General features: G+C 45.7%; 1 protein-coding gene across 1 annotated transcript in view; it reads left to right on the top strand.

The window, feature by feature from the left end:
• FAT3 (FAT atypical cadherin 3) overlaps positions 1–16,225 on the top strand; it is a 490,375-nt gene that overhangs the window by 203,714 nt on the left and 270,436 nt on the right. Inside the window, exon 3 of the mRNA XM_068149238.1 lies at positions 13,221–13,535. Within this exon, the coding sequence (XP_068005339.1) occupies positions 13,221–13,535 (315 nt within the window). The remainder of the gene's footprint in view (positions 1–13,220; positions 13,536–16,225) is intronic.

Here is a 16,225-nt window from a genome sequence, read left to right as displayed (position 1 = left end):
TGGCCAAGAGGGTCAATGGTCATCCAGGGGTGCATGAAGAAAAGTGCATCCAGCAGGTTTAGGGAGGTTCTCCTACCCCTCTGCACTGGTGAGACCCTGGAACAGCATAACCAGTTTTGGGCTTCACCATTCAACAGAGACAGGGTCTACTGAAAAGAGTCCATCAGAGGGCTACAGGGATGATTAAAGGACTTGAACATCTCTCCTGTGAAGAAAGACTAAGAGACAGGGGACTGTGTAGTCTTGGGAAGAGACATCTCAGAGGGCATCTTATTAATGTCTGGATAAGGCTCTGGCCAGCCTGATCTAGTGTGGGGTGTCCCTGCCCATGGCAGGGGGGTTGGAACTAGATGATCCTTGTGGTCCCTTCCAACCCTGAATGATACTATGATAACATCTGATGGGGATGGGTATCAGGATGAAAGTGATAGGTTCACTTCAGTGGTGCCCAGTAATATGACAAGGAAGAGGTACAAGCTAGAATACAGGATGTTCCGCCTCAACATGAGGAGAAACTTTACTGTGGGGGTGACAGAACACTGGAACAGGCTGCCCAGAGAGGTTGTGGAGTCTCCTTCTCTGCAGACATTCAAAACCCACCTGGCTGCATTCCTCTGTGTCCTACCTGAGGTGCTTTGGCAGCAGGATTGGACTCAACGATCTCTAGAGGTCCCTCTCAACCCCTAACTTTCTGTAATTCCATGATTCTGTGAAAGGTTTTCTCCATAGTATTTGTGCTTTTAAAGGCAGAGTTGCCTACTGTGTATTTTCAGTTTACCCATGTAAGATGTTTTTTTCCACCTAAGCAAAAAGTATTAAAGATGGATGAACGTGGGTATTTGTTTAAATAAGTAGAGGACTGTGATGGAAGCTACAGAAACCATAATAAAGCCTAGTTAAGTGAAAATGTTGGCACATCTTCTTTAATTTAATTCATAAATGGCAGAAGATAGACAATTTATTTGACTAAGCCTCTGGTTCAGTGTCTTGATATGTTTGGAAAATTGCTCTGAAATTGATGTGTAAGTGACCTTGAAGATGTTATATGTAAGTGATAGCTCATTTTGATGTGAAGTTGAAAGCCTTCTCTCAGCTCCAAATAAAGCAAGCAAAGGAAAGAAGCAGCATTGAATTTAAGTCACTCGCAGGGAAAACAGGGAGAATCTCACCTCAAAGCTCAAAATACAAGTAACCTGGAAGGAATAGAATAGAATAGAATAGAATAGAATAGAATAGAATAGAATAGAATAGAATAGAATAGAATAGAATAGAATAGAATAGAATAGGTTGGAAGAGACCCTCAAGATCATCGTCTCCAACCTATCATCCAACACCACCTAATCAACTAAAGAATAGAATAGAATAGAATAGAATAGACCAGACCAGGTTGGAAGAGACCTTCAAGATCATTGTGTCCAACCTATCATCCAACACCACCCAACCAACTAAACCATGCAACCAAGCACCCTATCAAGTCTCCTCCTGAACACCCCCAGTGATGGTGACTCCACCACCTCCCCAGGCAGCCCATTTCAATGAGCAATCACTCTCTCTGTGTAAAACTTCCTCCTAACCTCCAGCCTAAACCTCCCCTGGTGCAGCTTGAGACTGTGTCCTCTTGTTCTGGTGCTGGTTGCCTGGGAGAAGAGACCAAACTCTGCCTGTCTTCAACCTCCCTTAAGGTAGTTGTAGAGAGCAATAAGGTCTCCCCTGAGTCTCCTCCAGGCTAAGCAACCCCAGCTCCCTCAGTCTCTCCTCATAGGGCTTGTGTTCCAAGCCCCTCACATCTGAGATGTGCCTCTATTTCAGTGCTACTACAATGCGCCTTTACTGGGAAATCTGTCCTTGTGGCAGGAGTTCCACAGCCTTGGTGTTTGCTGTGGGACATCTAGGGAGCTGCCATCAGACCCCTGAGAAAACTCAGTCTGCATGGTGGGTGGCACTGCTAATTCTGTATGCAGCATTTACCCTTTGCATCGTGGCATTCATCTATATAAATATATACACACAATCTACATTTGTTGGTATTCATTTAGATGAATATAGGATATATAAATATTAATGCATTCATAAATATGCATAGCTGCATAAATATTAATATCTGTGTATATATGCATATAAACAAATAGGTAAACATACATACATATGCAAATCCATAGTGTTTTGATTTGGGGGAGCGCTGGCCAGACCTAATCTTGATGACCACCTTTAATTAATTGAACTTCCTCCCTTCCTGTGGTAAATTAAGTTATGCTTGTATTTCTTTTTGGCTTGAGGCAGGGCTGGCCAATATCTGTGCTCACACAGGACAACATCCCCAGCCTGGTATCAAGGTCATGCTTGTGCAAGCTGTGCTGATGGGGCTGGACCTGATTTAATGACACCTACCAAACCTGTTCTCTGATTGAACTGTGCATCCAAATCCCACAAGTATCCCTGACTTCAGCTGGGCTGTTGGCTGGCCCAAGACCTCAGAGGTTCAGAGGAAATTTCCATATGTACCTGATCTGCATTTCAGACCAGCTGGTCATGCTTCTTCTAAACCATTGGGTGGTGGTGGTTTCTTCTATGAGCAGAGGTGGTATACAGCCTCTGTACACCCAGAGCTATGCTCAACAGCAGTGGTGCTCCCTCCTTTGGAAAAAGCCCAGCCTTGAAATTACCTCTGAAACACAAGGTGGCATGTCATGTCCAGTAAGAGTTGCAAACCTATATATTGTCTACAGAATCACCAAGGTTGGAAGAGACCTCAAAGATCATCGAGTCCAACCTGTCACCACAGACCTCATGAGTAAACCATGGCACCAAGTGCCACATCCAACCCCCTCTTGAACACCTCCAGGGATGGTGACTCCACCACCTCCCTGGGCAGCACATTCCAATGGCCAAAAACTCTCTCAGTGAAGAACTTTCTCCTCACCTCAAGCCTAAACTTCCCCTGGCACAGCTTGAGACTGTGTCCTCTTGTTCTGGTGCTGGTTGCCTGGGGGAAGAGACCAACCCCCTCCTGTCTACAACCACCCTTTGGGTAGTTGTAGATAGCAACAAGGTCTCCCCTGAGCCTCCTCTTCTCTACCTACTTACCTATTGCATGGAGATACATTACATTTATTAACATATTGAATGTCCTTGTCACAATCCTGTGTGGTTATGATATTGATGATACTGGGTATGGTAACACTGTAAAAGGTACATTTGCAGGCTAATCCAGTGTCAGTGGAAATAGTTTTGCTGGGGATTGGCTTTCAAAGTCTTTTTACTGCACTGGAAACTTGAATAGAATATTCACTGCAGAAATTGCATTTTGAGCTAACAGCAAATTTGCACATTCAAAACATGAGTAAAAAAGAGAACACAAAAAATTAAGCCCTAGACAGGAGCATTACCTGACATATTCTTTGACAAGCTTCAGTTTATTAGGTATGTTTTATTTTTAAACCAGGAAAAAAAGAGGGCTATTAGGAATTTCTAGGTATGTATAGGCTCACAAAGTTAATATTGCTTTTGGACTTGTTCCTGGGCAGGATCTTGTCTCTATTTAAGTCAGTGGGGATATTTTCATTCACTTCAATAAGGAGCTGGGCTTGCATTTTAATATGCATTAAAGCCTAGAAAATTTGTGCAATAAAATAAAACCAGGAGGCCACACTTTGCACAATGGGGGAGCTTAAATGAAAGCACTGAAATAGCATTTAATCACCAGAGTAAGGAGCCTGATTGTCAAAGCTACCGACTGTGAGCAGTAGGGGGGATAGGCAATAGGTCTCTTCCATGCTCTGGTTGAGTTTGTGTCTGGTGTGATACCACCATCTGTATTCAGAACTGGCACCAGTGATTCATGGCTTCAGAGGACTTAAAAAAGAGGTGAATCTAATGTATGGTTTATTCAGATTCCCACTTGCTTTGGTGGCCCCAGTGTGTTGAATCTGTCTAGCATCAGCACCCAGGTTGGTTTCTTCATTACACTGAAGCTATTGAATCCTCTGGGTTATACTTACAGTTTATCCTCAATGGAAGTAACCAAATAAATAGCTGCTAACAAATGTCATGCATTCTGATTTCATGCACACCAGAGCCATCCTGTGTGAAGGATCTGAATGAAAAAAAAAAGATAAAGTTTAGGTAGAATGTTAGCTTTCTTGAAATCATAAATTTTCCTCCTTAATTGGGTGTGAAATTCCTGCCTACAAATCATGCCATTTTGGTTGATTTTTCCTTCATTGCTCTGCTGAATAATGGGCTTGCAATATGTTAAATTTTTTCCTGCCTGAGATAGCTCTCTGCAAAGTGTCCTTCAAAAATATCACCTCTTTGCTCAGTGCAAGGAATCCAGATGAGCTCTGTCATCTGCATTTGCAATCACAAAGCTTTCCATGCCCAGCCTGTAAAACAATGTGCAGGGGTGGGATCTGGCCAGAGATCTGGGTCAGGACCAGGGGTAGGCAGATGCAACAAAGCTGGGGAGGGGTCTGGAGCACAAGCCCTATGAGGAGAGGCTGAGGGAGCTGGGGTTGCTTAGCCTGGAGAAGAGGAAGCTCAGGGGAGACCTTCTTGCTCTCTACAACTACCTGAAGGGAGGTTGTAGCCATGTGGGGGTTGGTCTCTTCTCCCAGGCAACCAGCACCAGAACAAGAGGACACAGTCTCAAGCTGCACCAGGGGAGGTTTAGGCTGGATGTTTGGAAGCAGTTCTTCATAGCAAGAGAGACTGGCCATTGGAATGTGCTACCCAGGGAGGTGGTGGAGTCACCATCACTGCAAGTGTTTAGGAAGAGCCTGGATGAGGCACTTGGTGCCATGGTTTAGTTGATCAGATGGTGTTGGGTGATAGGTTGTACTCGATGATCTCAAAGGTCTTTTCCAACCTGGTTAATTCTATTCAATTCTATTGTAAAGACTTCATCTTAGTAGGGACAGTTGAGGTGTGTGTCAACTCTTTCTTCCCCCCTGTGTTTTAGACTGACAAGTTTTGGGAAAAAAAAAAAGAGAGATCAATAAAATGCCCTGTGGCAGTTCAGGCTGGGTGCCTCCTGTGCCTGCCACATACACCCCCCTGTCCCAAGTGTCCAGCCCAGTAGGTGGACACAGGAAGCTGTGTATTTCACACCCACAATATCCTGCACCCTACAAATCCATCTGCAAAGTGATTCTCCTTTCCTTTTTTCCCTCTCTGCTCCTGTGAGAGATGCTCTCTATTGGGTAATGCTGGGGGAGTATCTCAAGGCCTCGTAGGCCTGGCCAGGCTTAATGCCAGGAGGAGAAGGGGAAGGGGCAGTCTCAAATCTGGCCAGCCTGAGACCAACCTAGCAGTGGGGGGAAAGAAAGAGCCCTGGGGGTTTTGGGTATGCCCTCAGGTGGGGAGAAAGGAAGTGTTTGGGAGGCTTTTGGGTGTGCTGTAAGGGACTCTGTATGCTTTGGGATTTCTTTTATCACTGTGCTTGTAGCTCCTGTAGAATACTTGCTGCTTTGGCATTTAAACTTTCCATCACTTCTGCCATCCATTTGTGTGAGTGTCATTCTTTTGCCCCTTTCTTGGGGCAAGAGAGGATCTGCCTGGCCTCAAACCAGGACACTGTTCAACTGTTTTCTTCTACAGCTCCATTTATGTATTGTTTTTTCCCAGCAAGGCAATGCAAGCAGGGACCTTTGGCTGATAGCTCAGTGACAAGCAAGGTGTTGTGTTTGCTGCAGTGAGACACACAGAGTCTTTGATGAGGGTCATGAATAATTAGTGGTGTTTCAGAACCACCGATTAGTTTCTTTTTCTTCTTTGAATTTCAGGGGTGAAATGGAACCCTGAGTGCTTTGCTATCTGTCAGTAGGCGTTCCTGACTCTGCTTCATTCCTGTCGTTTTGATGTGGGGACAAACCAACTTCTACTTTGTATCTGTTTTTCTTGGAGACCTTTTGCTTTGAAGCTGGAGGAAAGGGCAGAATTGGGGCACTGGGAATGCATTTTTGTATCACTTGGTATGACAGAAACGGATGTGACTCTTGCACATAGCGAGGGTGAGTTTGCAGGTGCCCCAGGGGCTGGAGTCAGGAAGGACCATCCATCACTCTTAGTTCTTCAGTCATCTTAAAAAGCTACATTTCCATAGCTTCTGTTAAACCTCAAATTTACTTTGGCTCTGGGTGAGAAGAGACATCTGACACTTTGGTGGCTGGGAACACCTGGGACTGTGCTGACATAGCATCAGTTCCGTCCTGCACTGCAGCTTGTGCTGAGCATGGGCTCTGCCTTTGCTGCCTCCCACTCCTCTATGACCACTCCTAGGCCAGGCTTCGGGAATAAGTGTGCTGTTCACCTTACCTGGCCTTTCCTAACTGCCCACTCTGGGATGCAGATTTGTGCAGTTAGCTCATACTCCTGAAAAAGAATAAGAAGAACAAACAATAGCTTACCCTTTGGGCTCTTCTCAAAGGTGCAAATTAAGCAGGATGTCCCTCTGCAAAACCACTGCAGTATTTGGAAGAAAAGGTAATTGAGGGTTTTTCTGTAATGCAAATAGAATAGAATAGAATAGAATAGAATAGAATAGAATAGAATAGAATAGAATAGAATAGAATAGAATAGAATAGAATAGAATAGAATAATAGACCAGGTTGGAAGAGACCTTCAAGATCATGGTGTTCAACCCATCAACCAATCCAACCCACCTAAACAACTAAACCATGGCACCAAGCACCCCATCAAGTCTCCTCCTGAACACCTCCAATGATGGTGACTCCACCACCTCCCCAGGCAGCCCATTCCAATGGGCAATCACTCTCTCTGTATAGAACTTCTTCCTGACATCCAGCCTAAACCTCCCCTGGCGCAGCCTGAGACTGTGTCCTCTTGTTCTGGTACTGGCTGCCTGGGAGAAGAGACCATCATCTGCCTGTCTACTCCCTTCAGGTAGCTGTAGAGAGCAATAAGGTCTCCCCTGAGTCTCCTCCTCTCCAGGCTAATGTGTGATGGAGTGTTTTTGGCAAAGTTGCAGGTGCCTCTGTCTGCCCAGGAGCCTCTGCATCTTGTTCATCATGTGCTGAAAATGAGGGTATGACTATGTGCACCGACAAATGTTGATAACACAGACTACTGAGTCACTCAGCAAAACCACATGCTGCACTATTTTTTGTATCTAGGCTAATAACCTAAGGAAGAGGTTATATTGTCTCATCTCAGTAGCAAAATGTGAAAAGATGGGAGATTCTGCCTCCTGACAGATATCTTCCACACTGTGTGTTTGCTCTCTACTTTCCTGTCACTGACTCCCAGCCATCAGACCTTGGTTTGCTTTTCTCAGCTAGATTAAAGAACCTCATTACTCTCATCTGTCTTTTCCTTGCCCAACTTCTTATGGACCACCAAGCTGTCTCTTAATCTTGCCTTTGAAACCCATAGCCAGAATTGAAGTCCTTTCAGTGTTTGCACTATTGAGAGCATTGATGAAGGATGATCTGACTTTTAGGAGGACCGTATGTGCAAAGCAGATATCCATGGTGATGGGCACCTATGTAAACCCCCAGGCTGACAGTTCCAGTAAACACTCTCTTGCAGAGCTGTGGCAGGTCCATTCATCATGTGACCTATACACAAACTACTGTCAAACACATAAGGTAAACAAACAGGGGACAAAAAAGAGGCGAGGAAGGAAATAATGCTTTTGTCTAGTCCTTTTTTGTCTGAAGAGCCTCTCAGGCTTCTCATGGCTATCATAAATGCATAATTTAAAGACAATTTTTGAGTGGACTGCATCTGATGAAAGATGTGCAGCAGATCAGTGGGAGAGGCAGGAAGGAAATCCAGTTTGCCTGTTCTTTGTCTGCAGTAGCATCCACTAGCTTCTCCCTCCTGGGTTTTTTTTTGCCTTCACCATTTGTAATGCAGCGTCTCACCGAGTGCCACTTGCAGGAGCCACACAGAAAACATTATCCTGTTATTTTCCTGGGGAAAGAAGGAAAACAAGCCTTTAAGAGCAAGAAGCACACAACCTTTGCATTCCTGGCCATTTGCCAAGCCTAAGGGCTGCACTTAATTTCCATATAAGTGTGCCCGGGATTTTAATCAGAGATTAATGCACTCTGCTGTTAATTTTCACTTACACTGTTTGTAATGCATGTGGTGCTTGGTGAATCAAACAGGACAAACAGACTTGAAGGAATGCAGTGGCAAGCATATTGGTGGCACTATTTTTTGGATTGATGGTTGGCTTTATTTCGAGGCTGCCACAGGCCCAAGGAAGTGCTGGCTGCAGTCCCTCAGGGCTACTGCAAAATCTGGCTGAGGGTGGCATAAAAAGCTGGCTTGCAGACTGCTCAGTTCAATTCCAGCTGCCTTCTGTAGACATGCAGTAGTGCATCTGTGTCATAGAACATCCCAGTAGATTGCTTAGCCTGGAGAAGAGGAGGCTCAGGGGAGACCTTATTGCTCTCTACAACTGCCTGAAGGGAGGTTGTAGCCAGGCGGGGGCTGGTCTCTTCTCCCAGGCAACCAGCACCAGAAGAAGAGGACACAGTCTCAAGCTGCACCAGGGGAGTTTTAGGCTGGATGTTAGGAAGAAGTTCTTCACAGAAAGAGAGATTGGCCATGGGAATCTGCTGGCCAGGGAGGTGGTGGAGTCACCATCACTGGAAGAATAGAATAGAATAGAATAGAATAGAATAGAATAGAATAGAATAGAATAGAATAGAATAGAATAGAATAGAATAGAATAGAATAGAATAGAATAGAATAGAATAGAATAGAATAGAATAGAATAGTTTAAAAATAGACTGGATGAGGCCCTTGGTGCCATGGTTCAGTTGATGAGATGATGTTGGGTGATAGGTTGGACTTGGTAATCTCAAAGGTCTTTTCCAACCTGGTTAATCCTGTATCCTGTATTCTAGATGGGAACATCTGTTTTTCTGTCTTGGTCAGAAGTGCATCTGCAAAATCTTGGAACTTTTTTTAATGACTTTGAATTTTTCAGGACCACTGCTAGTGTTTCTTCTTAATTCTTGATTTGTTGAGCTCAGACATTGTTACCTTGGTCCTACTTCTTTTTTAATTCATAGGCAGCTGGGAGAAGTGCACCACAAATGCTATGCAAACAAACCACCTTAGGGCTGCTCCCAAAGGCTTTTCCTCCTCTCTGCTCTCAGGGCCCTGAAAACAAAGTTCTATTCTTCTTTAGTATCTGCTGTTGTCTACCTAGACTCTGAAAAGGCTTTGACCACATTTCCCACAGAATTCTTGTGGACAAACTGGCTGCTCGTGGCTTGGATGAGCACACACTCTGCTGGATAAAGCACTGGCTTTATCTTTATTGAGGACCTTGATGAAAACATAGAGTGTGTCATCAGCACGTTTGCAGATGACACCAAGTTAGGTGGAAGTGTTGATGTGCACCAGGGTATGGAGGCTCTACAGAGGGACTTGGACAGATTGGATTGATGGGCCAGTGTTAATGAGAATAGCTTCAACAAGGCCAAATGCCAGGTCCTGCACTTGGGTCACAACAACCCCAAGTATCACTACAGGCTTGGGGAATTGTGGCTGGAGAGCTGCCTGGCAGAAAGGGACCTGGGGTTTCTAATCAGCAAGTACCTGAATATGAGTCAGCAGTGTGCCCAAGTGGGCAAGAAAGCCAATGGAATTCTGGCTTGTATCAGAAATGCTGTGTCCAGTAGGAGTAGGGAGGTGATTGTCCCCTTGTACTCAGCTCTGGTGAGGCCACACCTTGAGTGATGTGTCCAGTTTTGGGCACCTCAATACAAGAAAGATGTCAAGGTGCTGGAGCAACAAAGCTGGTGAAGGGCCTGGAGAATAAATCTTATGCACTTGCAGCCCAGAAAGCCAATCAGATTCTGGGCTGCATCAGGAGAAGTGTGGCCAGCAGGTCAAGGGAGGTGATGCTTCCCATTTACTCAGCTCTGGTGAGACCCCACCTGGAGTACTGCCTCCAGTTCTGGAGCCCCTATTACAAAAGGGATCTGGAGGTGCTGGAAGGTGTCCAGAGAAGGGCCACAAGGATTAGCAGAGGGCTGGAGCACCTTTCCTATGAGGACAGACTGAAGGAGTTGGGGCTGTTCAGTCTGGAGAAGTGAAGGCTCTGAGGTGACCTAATTGTGGCCTTCCAGTATCTGAAGGGGGCCTACAGGAGGTCTGGGGAGGGACTGCTCAGGTAGCGATAGGACTAGGGGGAATGGAATGAAGCTGGAGGTGGGGAGATTCAGGCTGGATGTGAGGAGGAAGTTCTTCCCCATGAGAGTGGTGAAGCCCTGGAATGGGTTGTCCAGGGAGGTGGTAGGGGCCCCATCCCTGGAGGTGTTTAAGCCCAGGCTGGCTGAGGCTCTGGCCAGGCTGATCTAGTGTGAGGTGTCCCTGCCCATGGCAGGGGGGTTGGAACTAGATGATCCTTGTGGTCCCTTCCAACCCTGACTGATACTATGATACTATGATCCTTTCTTTCTGAAATGCAGAAATGGAAAGTGACTGTTGCCAGGAGTCATGAAACGAAGGAACGAATTAGACGATAGATTTTTTTATCCCCTTAGTATTGGTGAAATTCAACTTCATCAACAGAGGTTAATCTGCTAAAGCCTTCTGTTCTCTTGCTGGGTGAAACCCATAGATATTACAAATTTTGTTCAAGGATCTAAAATAATTCTTGCCTTCTGAACAAATCATCTCTAGGAGCAGTAATGCTCATGTTTATTTTTTTTGCCTCATCCTTGCCCACATGGATTTGATTTGAGTTTATTTCTTTCTTTCCACAGGGTGTCATTTCTTATTGGCTCTTTTCATCCTGGCAATGCAATTTCTCTTCTGGACTTCTAGGCATTTTCATCACAGTTTGCTACATATTTCACCCATGTTTCTACAGGAACTCAGCAGCACAGGCTGCTGCCAACAGGAGTATTTAGAATAGACCCTGCCTTTGTCTTCCTGTGCTCACCTTTGTTGGGTGAAAAATTTATCTGAGCAAGGAGGACATGGAGCTGATGCTATCAGAAAAAGACCTGAGTTCATGCATGGCTGGAGTTGATATATCTCCTTTCCTCTTCCTTTCTATGTATTTTGAACAGTTGTGTCCTTTCAGTCAAGGGAGCTGGGGCTGTTTAGCCTGGAGAAGAGGAGGCTCAGGGGAGACCTTATTGCTCTTGACAACTACATGAAGGGAGGTGGTAGCCAGGTGGGGGTTGGTCTCTCCTCCCACGCAACCAGCACCAGAACAGGAGGTCAGAGTCTCAAGCTGCACCAGGGAAGGTTTAGGCTGGATGTTAGGAAGAAATTCTTCACAGAAAGAGAGATTGGTTTTTGGAGTGTGCTGCCCAGCGAGGTGGTGGAGTCACCATCACTGGAGGTGTTTAGGAAGAGACTTGATGGGGTGCTTGGTGTCATGGTTTAGTTGATTAGATAGTGTTGGATGATAGGCTGGACATGATGATCTCAAATGTCTCTTCCAACCTGGTCTGGTCTGGTCTGGTCTGGTCTATTCTATTCTATTCTATTCTATTCTATTCTATTCTATTCTATTCTATTCTACATCAGGCACCTCTGTAACTCTGACTCCTGCTCAGAGTTGGATGAGGAATGTCAGGAGGCAGGACCTCACTTCTTGGAGAAAGGCAGAAGCCCTTACCATTTAGTTGACATCTCTGTGTTATACCAGGTGTGTGAGTCCCTTAGAACCCCCCTACCTCTCAAAGTAATTTAGTCAGCTTGGCAATAAACTTCTGTATAGGATATGTTCTGCAGGGAAATGCCTGGAGAGGTTGGCACCAGGGCTGTTAATAGTGTTAAACATCTGGTCTGTCACACCATCAGATCCATCCCTTCTGCTGATGTCTCAGGAGCACAGGGCCATCGTTTTCATGGCTGCTTCTCAAGAAATGGAATAGACTTACCAGTTAATGTTTAAACCAAAGGTCTTGTCTGAATCCAGTACCACAAAGGCTGGCATAATTTAAAAAGCCAGACTGAATGCATAACTTGTCAGACTGAGGCTGAGGAGTAATGCAGATAAATTACATTTGAACTTCACATACTTCATTAAGGAGTCCCAGTAAGACAGGCAAGGAGGATGCCTCCTTGGCAGCCCATGCTCTGCAGAGTGGCTGAGCACAGAGGCTTCATCTCCCTTAGCTGTGCCCAAAGTCTGCCCAAAGCACCCCTCTGCCTATTCCAGTGTCTTCAAAGCTTTTCTTAAACTTCAGACTGTTATAAAAACCTTTTGTGCAATCTGATACTAAAAAAAACCACACCTCCTGAAAAACCATGCAGACACACACATCTCTTAGTGGGGCTGATTCCACAGCACCTTTTTCCTCACTGGTTAACTTACATGAGCAGGTCTTCCAGCACTCAGATGTGTTTCTGGTTTAAGAGCTCTGTATCTGTCTTCACCTGTTACCCTCATAGCTTTGGTGTTCATTCCAGGAGCAAGATGGATTTCTAAATCACTTTAGGAAGAAATTAGAAGGATGGAAGTCCTTCATGGCAGGAATTAGGCCGGGTGGGGTGGTACTTCAATGGAGTGGTGGGTGCCATGCCTCTCTCTGACTCTTACATACAACCACACTTTCTCTCATGATTTTTTAAGACCAGGGAGGAAACAACCTGATGTCTTCTCAAACTGACAGAAAGAATAACCAAACCCTTCCTTTCTCTGTGATAAAAGAGGATCTAATGATTGTCTAACAGCTTCTACTGTGTGAGCTTTTGATTGCTTGATATCAAGGAGTTTGGCACTGTGCAGTGAGCAATCTTATTATTAAGTTTACCATATATTTGCTGGAGTTGAATGAATTAACTTTGAACTGCCTCCTGGATTTTCTTCTTTAGCAAGGGCACTGGCAGAATCTTGAAAAGGGAAGTCACTTTCTCATGACAATTGATTGTCAATGGTGATATCCCTCTCAACCAGAGTGCCTTACTGGCTGAAAATCATGGTATTTCTTGTTACTGTTCCAGCTGTGGTCCCAGAAAAGAATGGGCTCTGACATTAGGAAGCCATCTTTTTCATGTCCCTGCTGAGTTTCTTGTGACAAAGGATTGAGATGCTGAGCAGAGTTCAGCAATGCCTGAGTTCAAGCTGCTGTTTTCATTCTATGCACAACTTATGTTTTTTCTAGAGGTGGAGCATTTGTGATAGTCTGAGTACATTTCCATAGTGTAGCCAAATCAAAATAGATGTGATGTTTCGTGGATCCTATTCCTGAGATCCTCTGCTTGCTGTTTTTCTGCAGGAGTTATCTACACAGCAGATATTCTTGACCGCGAGACAACCAAATCCTACTGGTTGACGGTGTACGCAACTGATCACGGTGTCGTTCCGCTCTACACTACCATTGAAGTCTACATTGAAGTTGAGGACGTGAATGACAATGCCCCCCTCACCTCTGAACCTATCTATTACCCATCTGTCATGGAAAACTCCCCAAAGGATGTATCTGTCATTCAGATCCAAGCCCAGGACCCTGACTCCAGCACTAACGAAAGACTGACTTACCGGATTACGAGTGGAAATCCCCAGAACTTCTTTGCAATCAATCCCAAAACAGGTAACAAACTCCTACCTCCTTACAGCAGGGGGGAAATGCAACTGAAATATCTAGCAGCTTACACCCTTTCAGGATCTGCTGGTGTTGCATTGCTTTCCAGCCTCTCTTTTCTGGGTAGTTACATGCCTAATGCATCTTGAATGTGTCTGAAGCATCCTCTTTTGGATGGGTACGTGAACACATTGGCAGATGACACGCTGCAGATGTGCTGCTGCAGTGATCGCTCTTCTGGAAGGCACCAAATAGCTTCTGGCTGCTGCTTCTGCTCTGCCTGAGCCTGCAGAGCAATTCTAGAAAGCAGATTCAAGCTGTAGCAATCTATGGAGCGTCCTTTGCAAGCTGGTGTGCCACTGCTGAAGTGAGTGGCATGACCCAGTGGCCCAGCACAACTAACCAGGCCCCACGTTACAGTAGCTGGATGCAAATCTACATGTTTTATTTTATTGTTATTGGTTTATAACAGCTGGGGATGTAGCCTGTGGATACAGTGTTGCAGATAGGGGTTCAGGTTAAAGTGCTGCTGTTGGCTGGCCTGGCCGTGCTGCAGTGGAGCGCTGTGCCTGTGCAGACCACCTCTGCACTTCTCCTTGCTCTCAGTGTCTGTGCTGATCCAGGTGTCCCCAATGCTTCCTCAAGGAAGTACTCATCCCAGGAGACATAACTCAGGGTTGTGGATGCTCTGCTGGGTGCCTAACTGTGCTGGGCTGCAGGTGGTCCTCGCTCTGGTGTATACTCATGCTCTTTATCTGGCGCACGGGAACCATCCAGCATGGTCTGGAGCTAGAGGGTCAGGGGATTCTTTCACAGGAGTAGGCTGATCTTTATCAGGTTCAGAGGATTCACATATCACTCATGCTGGAGGCAGTTCTTGTTTTGTGCTGAGGTTTGGTGTGGGTTTTGTTTTGTTGTTGGGTTGTTTTTTAAGTTTTTTTATGCCTGCTGCAAATTTCTAAACAGACAGAAAAGCAGAAGAAATAGACCTGAGAGGCAAAATCTTCAATTTGGTGCAGGAAAATGACATTCACTAAATAGGCTTTCAACGTTTGGCTGGGCAATTCTGTTGCAATATGTAGCATAAGAAGGGGTCAGGACCTTTTCAGACGTAAGCCCAGGTGAAGGATTGTGGAGCATATATAATCACGGTGTTCAATCTGCTTAGCCCTACGGCACATATCTCACTTATTTTTAACACTTGAAATGGCCAAAGATGGCTCTTCCATCTGCATCCCTTCTCCCCCTCCCCACCCCATAAATCCCATCTGGGCAAAGTAGCAGGAGTGAGGAGTGAGGACTCTGCAGTGTTCGATGCTTGTGCTTCCCTTCCCTCGGCTCCCCCCACAGAACAACCGGCTCGGCACAGCTCTGCCTGTCCTCAGGGCAGGCAGGAGGAGCCCATGCCGAGGAGCCCATGCCAAGGAGCAGAGCTGGGCATGCTGCAGCCCCCAGCACCCTAGCCTGTTAGCACACCATGTTGGGTGGCTTTTCCTCCCGCCAGAGCTGTGATGCTTTTCCCTAACAAGATTTTCCTCCTCACAGCCAACACTGAAGATGGTTCATCTTCTTTTTGCTGTCTGAGTACTTAAATGCCTCAGGATGAATAACACTGCTGCTTGGGCAACCCTTGAAGGGCCTCTGTTGTGTTCAGTCAACATCCTGGCTGGTGACTGGCTGGGATTTATCATAGAGGGGATAAACTATCCCCTTCTATCCCCTTCAGTGCCAACCACAGATCAAGGAGAGCTTGGCAAGGTCTCCTCTTTCAATTTGCCTTTGTCTTTGAAAATGATGGGGCTGATAGACCATGTGTGCAAGGAGGTGACTTGTCCCATAAGGGAGGTTTGTCCTTTCGAATACAGGGACTTTGTTCTCCCTTAGAAAGAAAGCATCAACATGTGGTGATCTCTGCCTGCCCAGCCCCGACATGGGGAGGCTTTCTCCTGGTGGAATGCTGATGTCTGATGAATAAAAGCATAATGGATTTTCCTAGAGTGGCCCTGGGGATCTTTGGCCAGGATCCTTTCAGCCATCTCCCTGCAGTGCACTAGCTTCTCTAAAATGGTGTTTTACACTCTGTTTGTTTTTCACAGGCAACTTCAGCGCACACAGAAGAGATTTGTAGCATGCCAGCTCTGTGTGCTCGCTGGGACTCAGCACGGCAATAACTCACTGGAGTGCTTTCCACAGCAGCCTAAGTGCGGCAGTGCTGGATAACCAAGATGAAAAGGTTTCATGTGAGCCCAAATATGTGGCAGTTGCCACATACGTGGGCTGAGCAAGTGTGCTCCTGCCATCAGGAGAGAGCACTCATTTGTGAGAAGGGAGATCTTTTATTTTCTCTGTCACTCTGGAAGTTTAAACAGTGCCAACAAACTGACATCTCGCTCCTGTAACTAGTCAGGTGCTGAGAGGCAGCAAGAAGGCAGCATCCCACATTTTTTCCATCCTTGCATGGGAAGCAGCACAATTTGGCCTTGACTAGTGACAGGCAGTTGGTTGGAGCGTATGGAGGCTCTTAGAGTACGAAGAAATTTCTCCAGTACCCGATTAGGCTTTGATAATGCACTCAGGGTTTAACCTCTTGATGGATTTGTAGCCAGAAATGAGTATTCCCCAAGTCTGGATTATTAGGTTTCAGGAAAACTGGTGGGAGAGAGAAGTTTGGCTTCCTTCACTGTGAAGAAGCATGTGTC

This window comes from Melanerpes formicivorus, unplaced genomic scaffold (assembly GCF_026170545.1).
Source record: "Melanerpes formicivorus ecotype bairdi unplaced genomic scaffold, bMelFor1.0.p_v2 SCAF_1, whole genome shotgun sequence".
NCBI classification, from domain to species: domain Eukaryota; kingdom Metazoa; phylum Chordata; class Aves; order Piciformes; family Picidae; genus Melanerpes; species Melanerpes formicivorus.
This window is presented reverse-complemented; position numbering and strand designations above follow the sequence as displayed.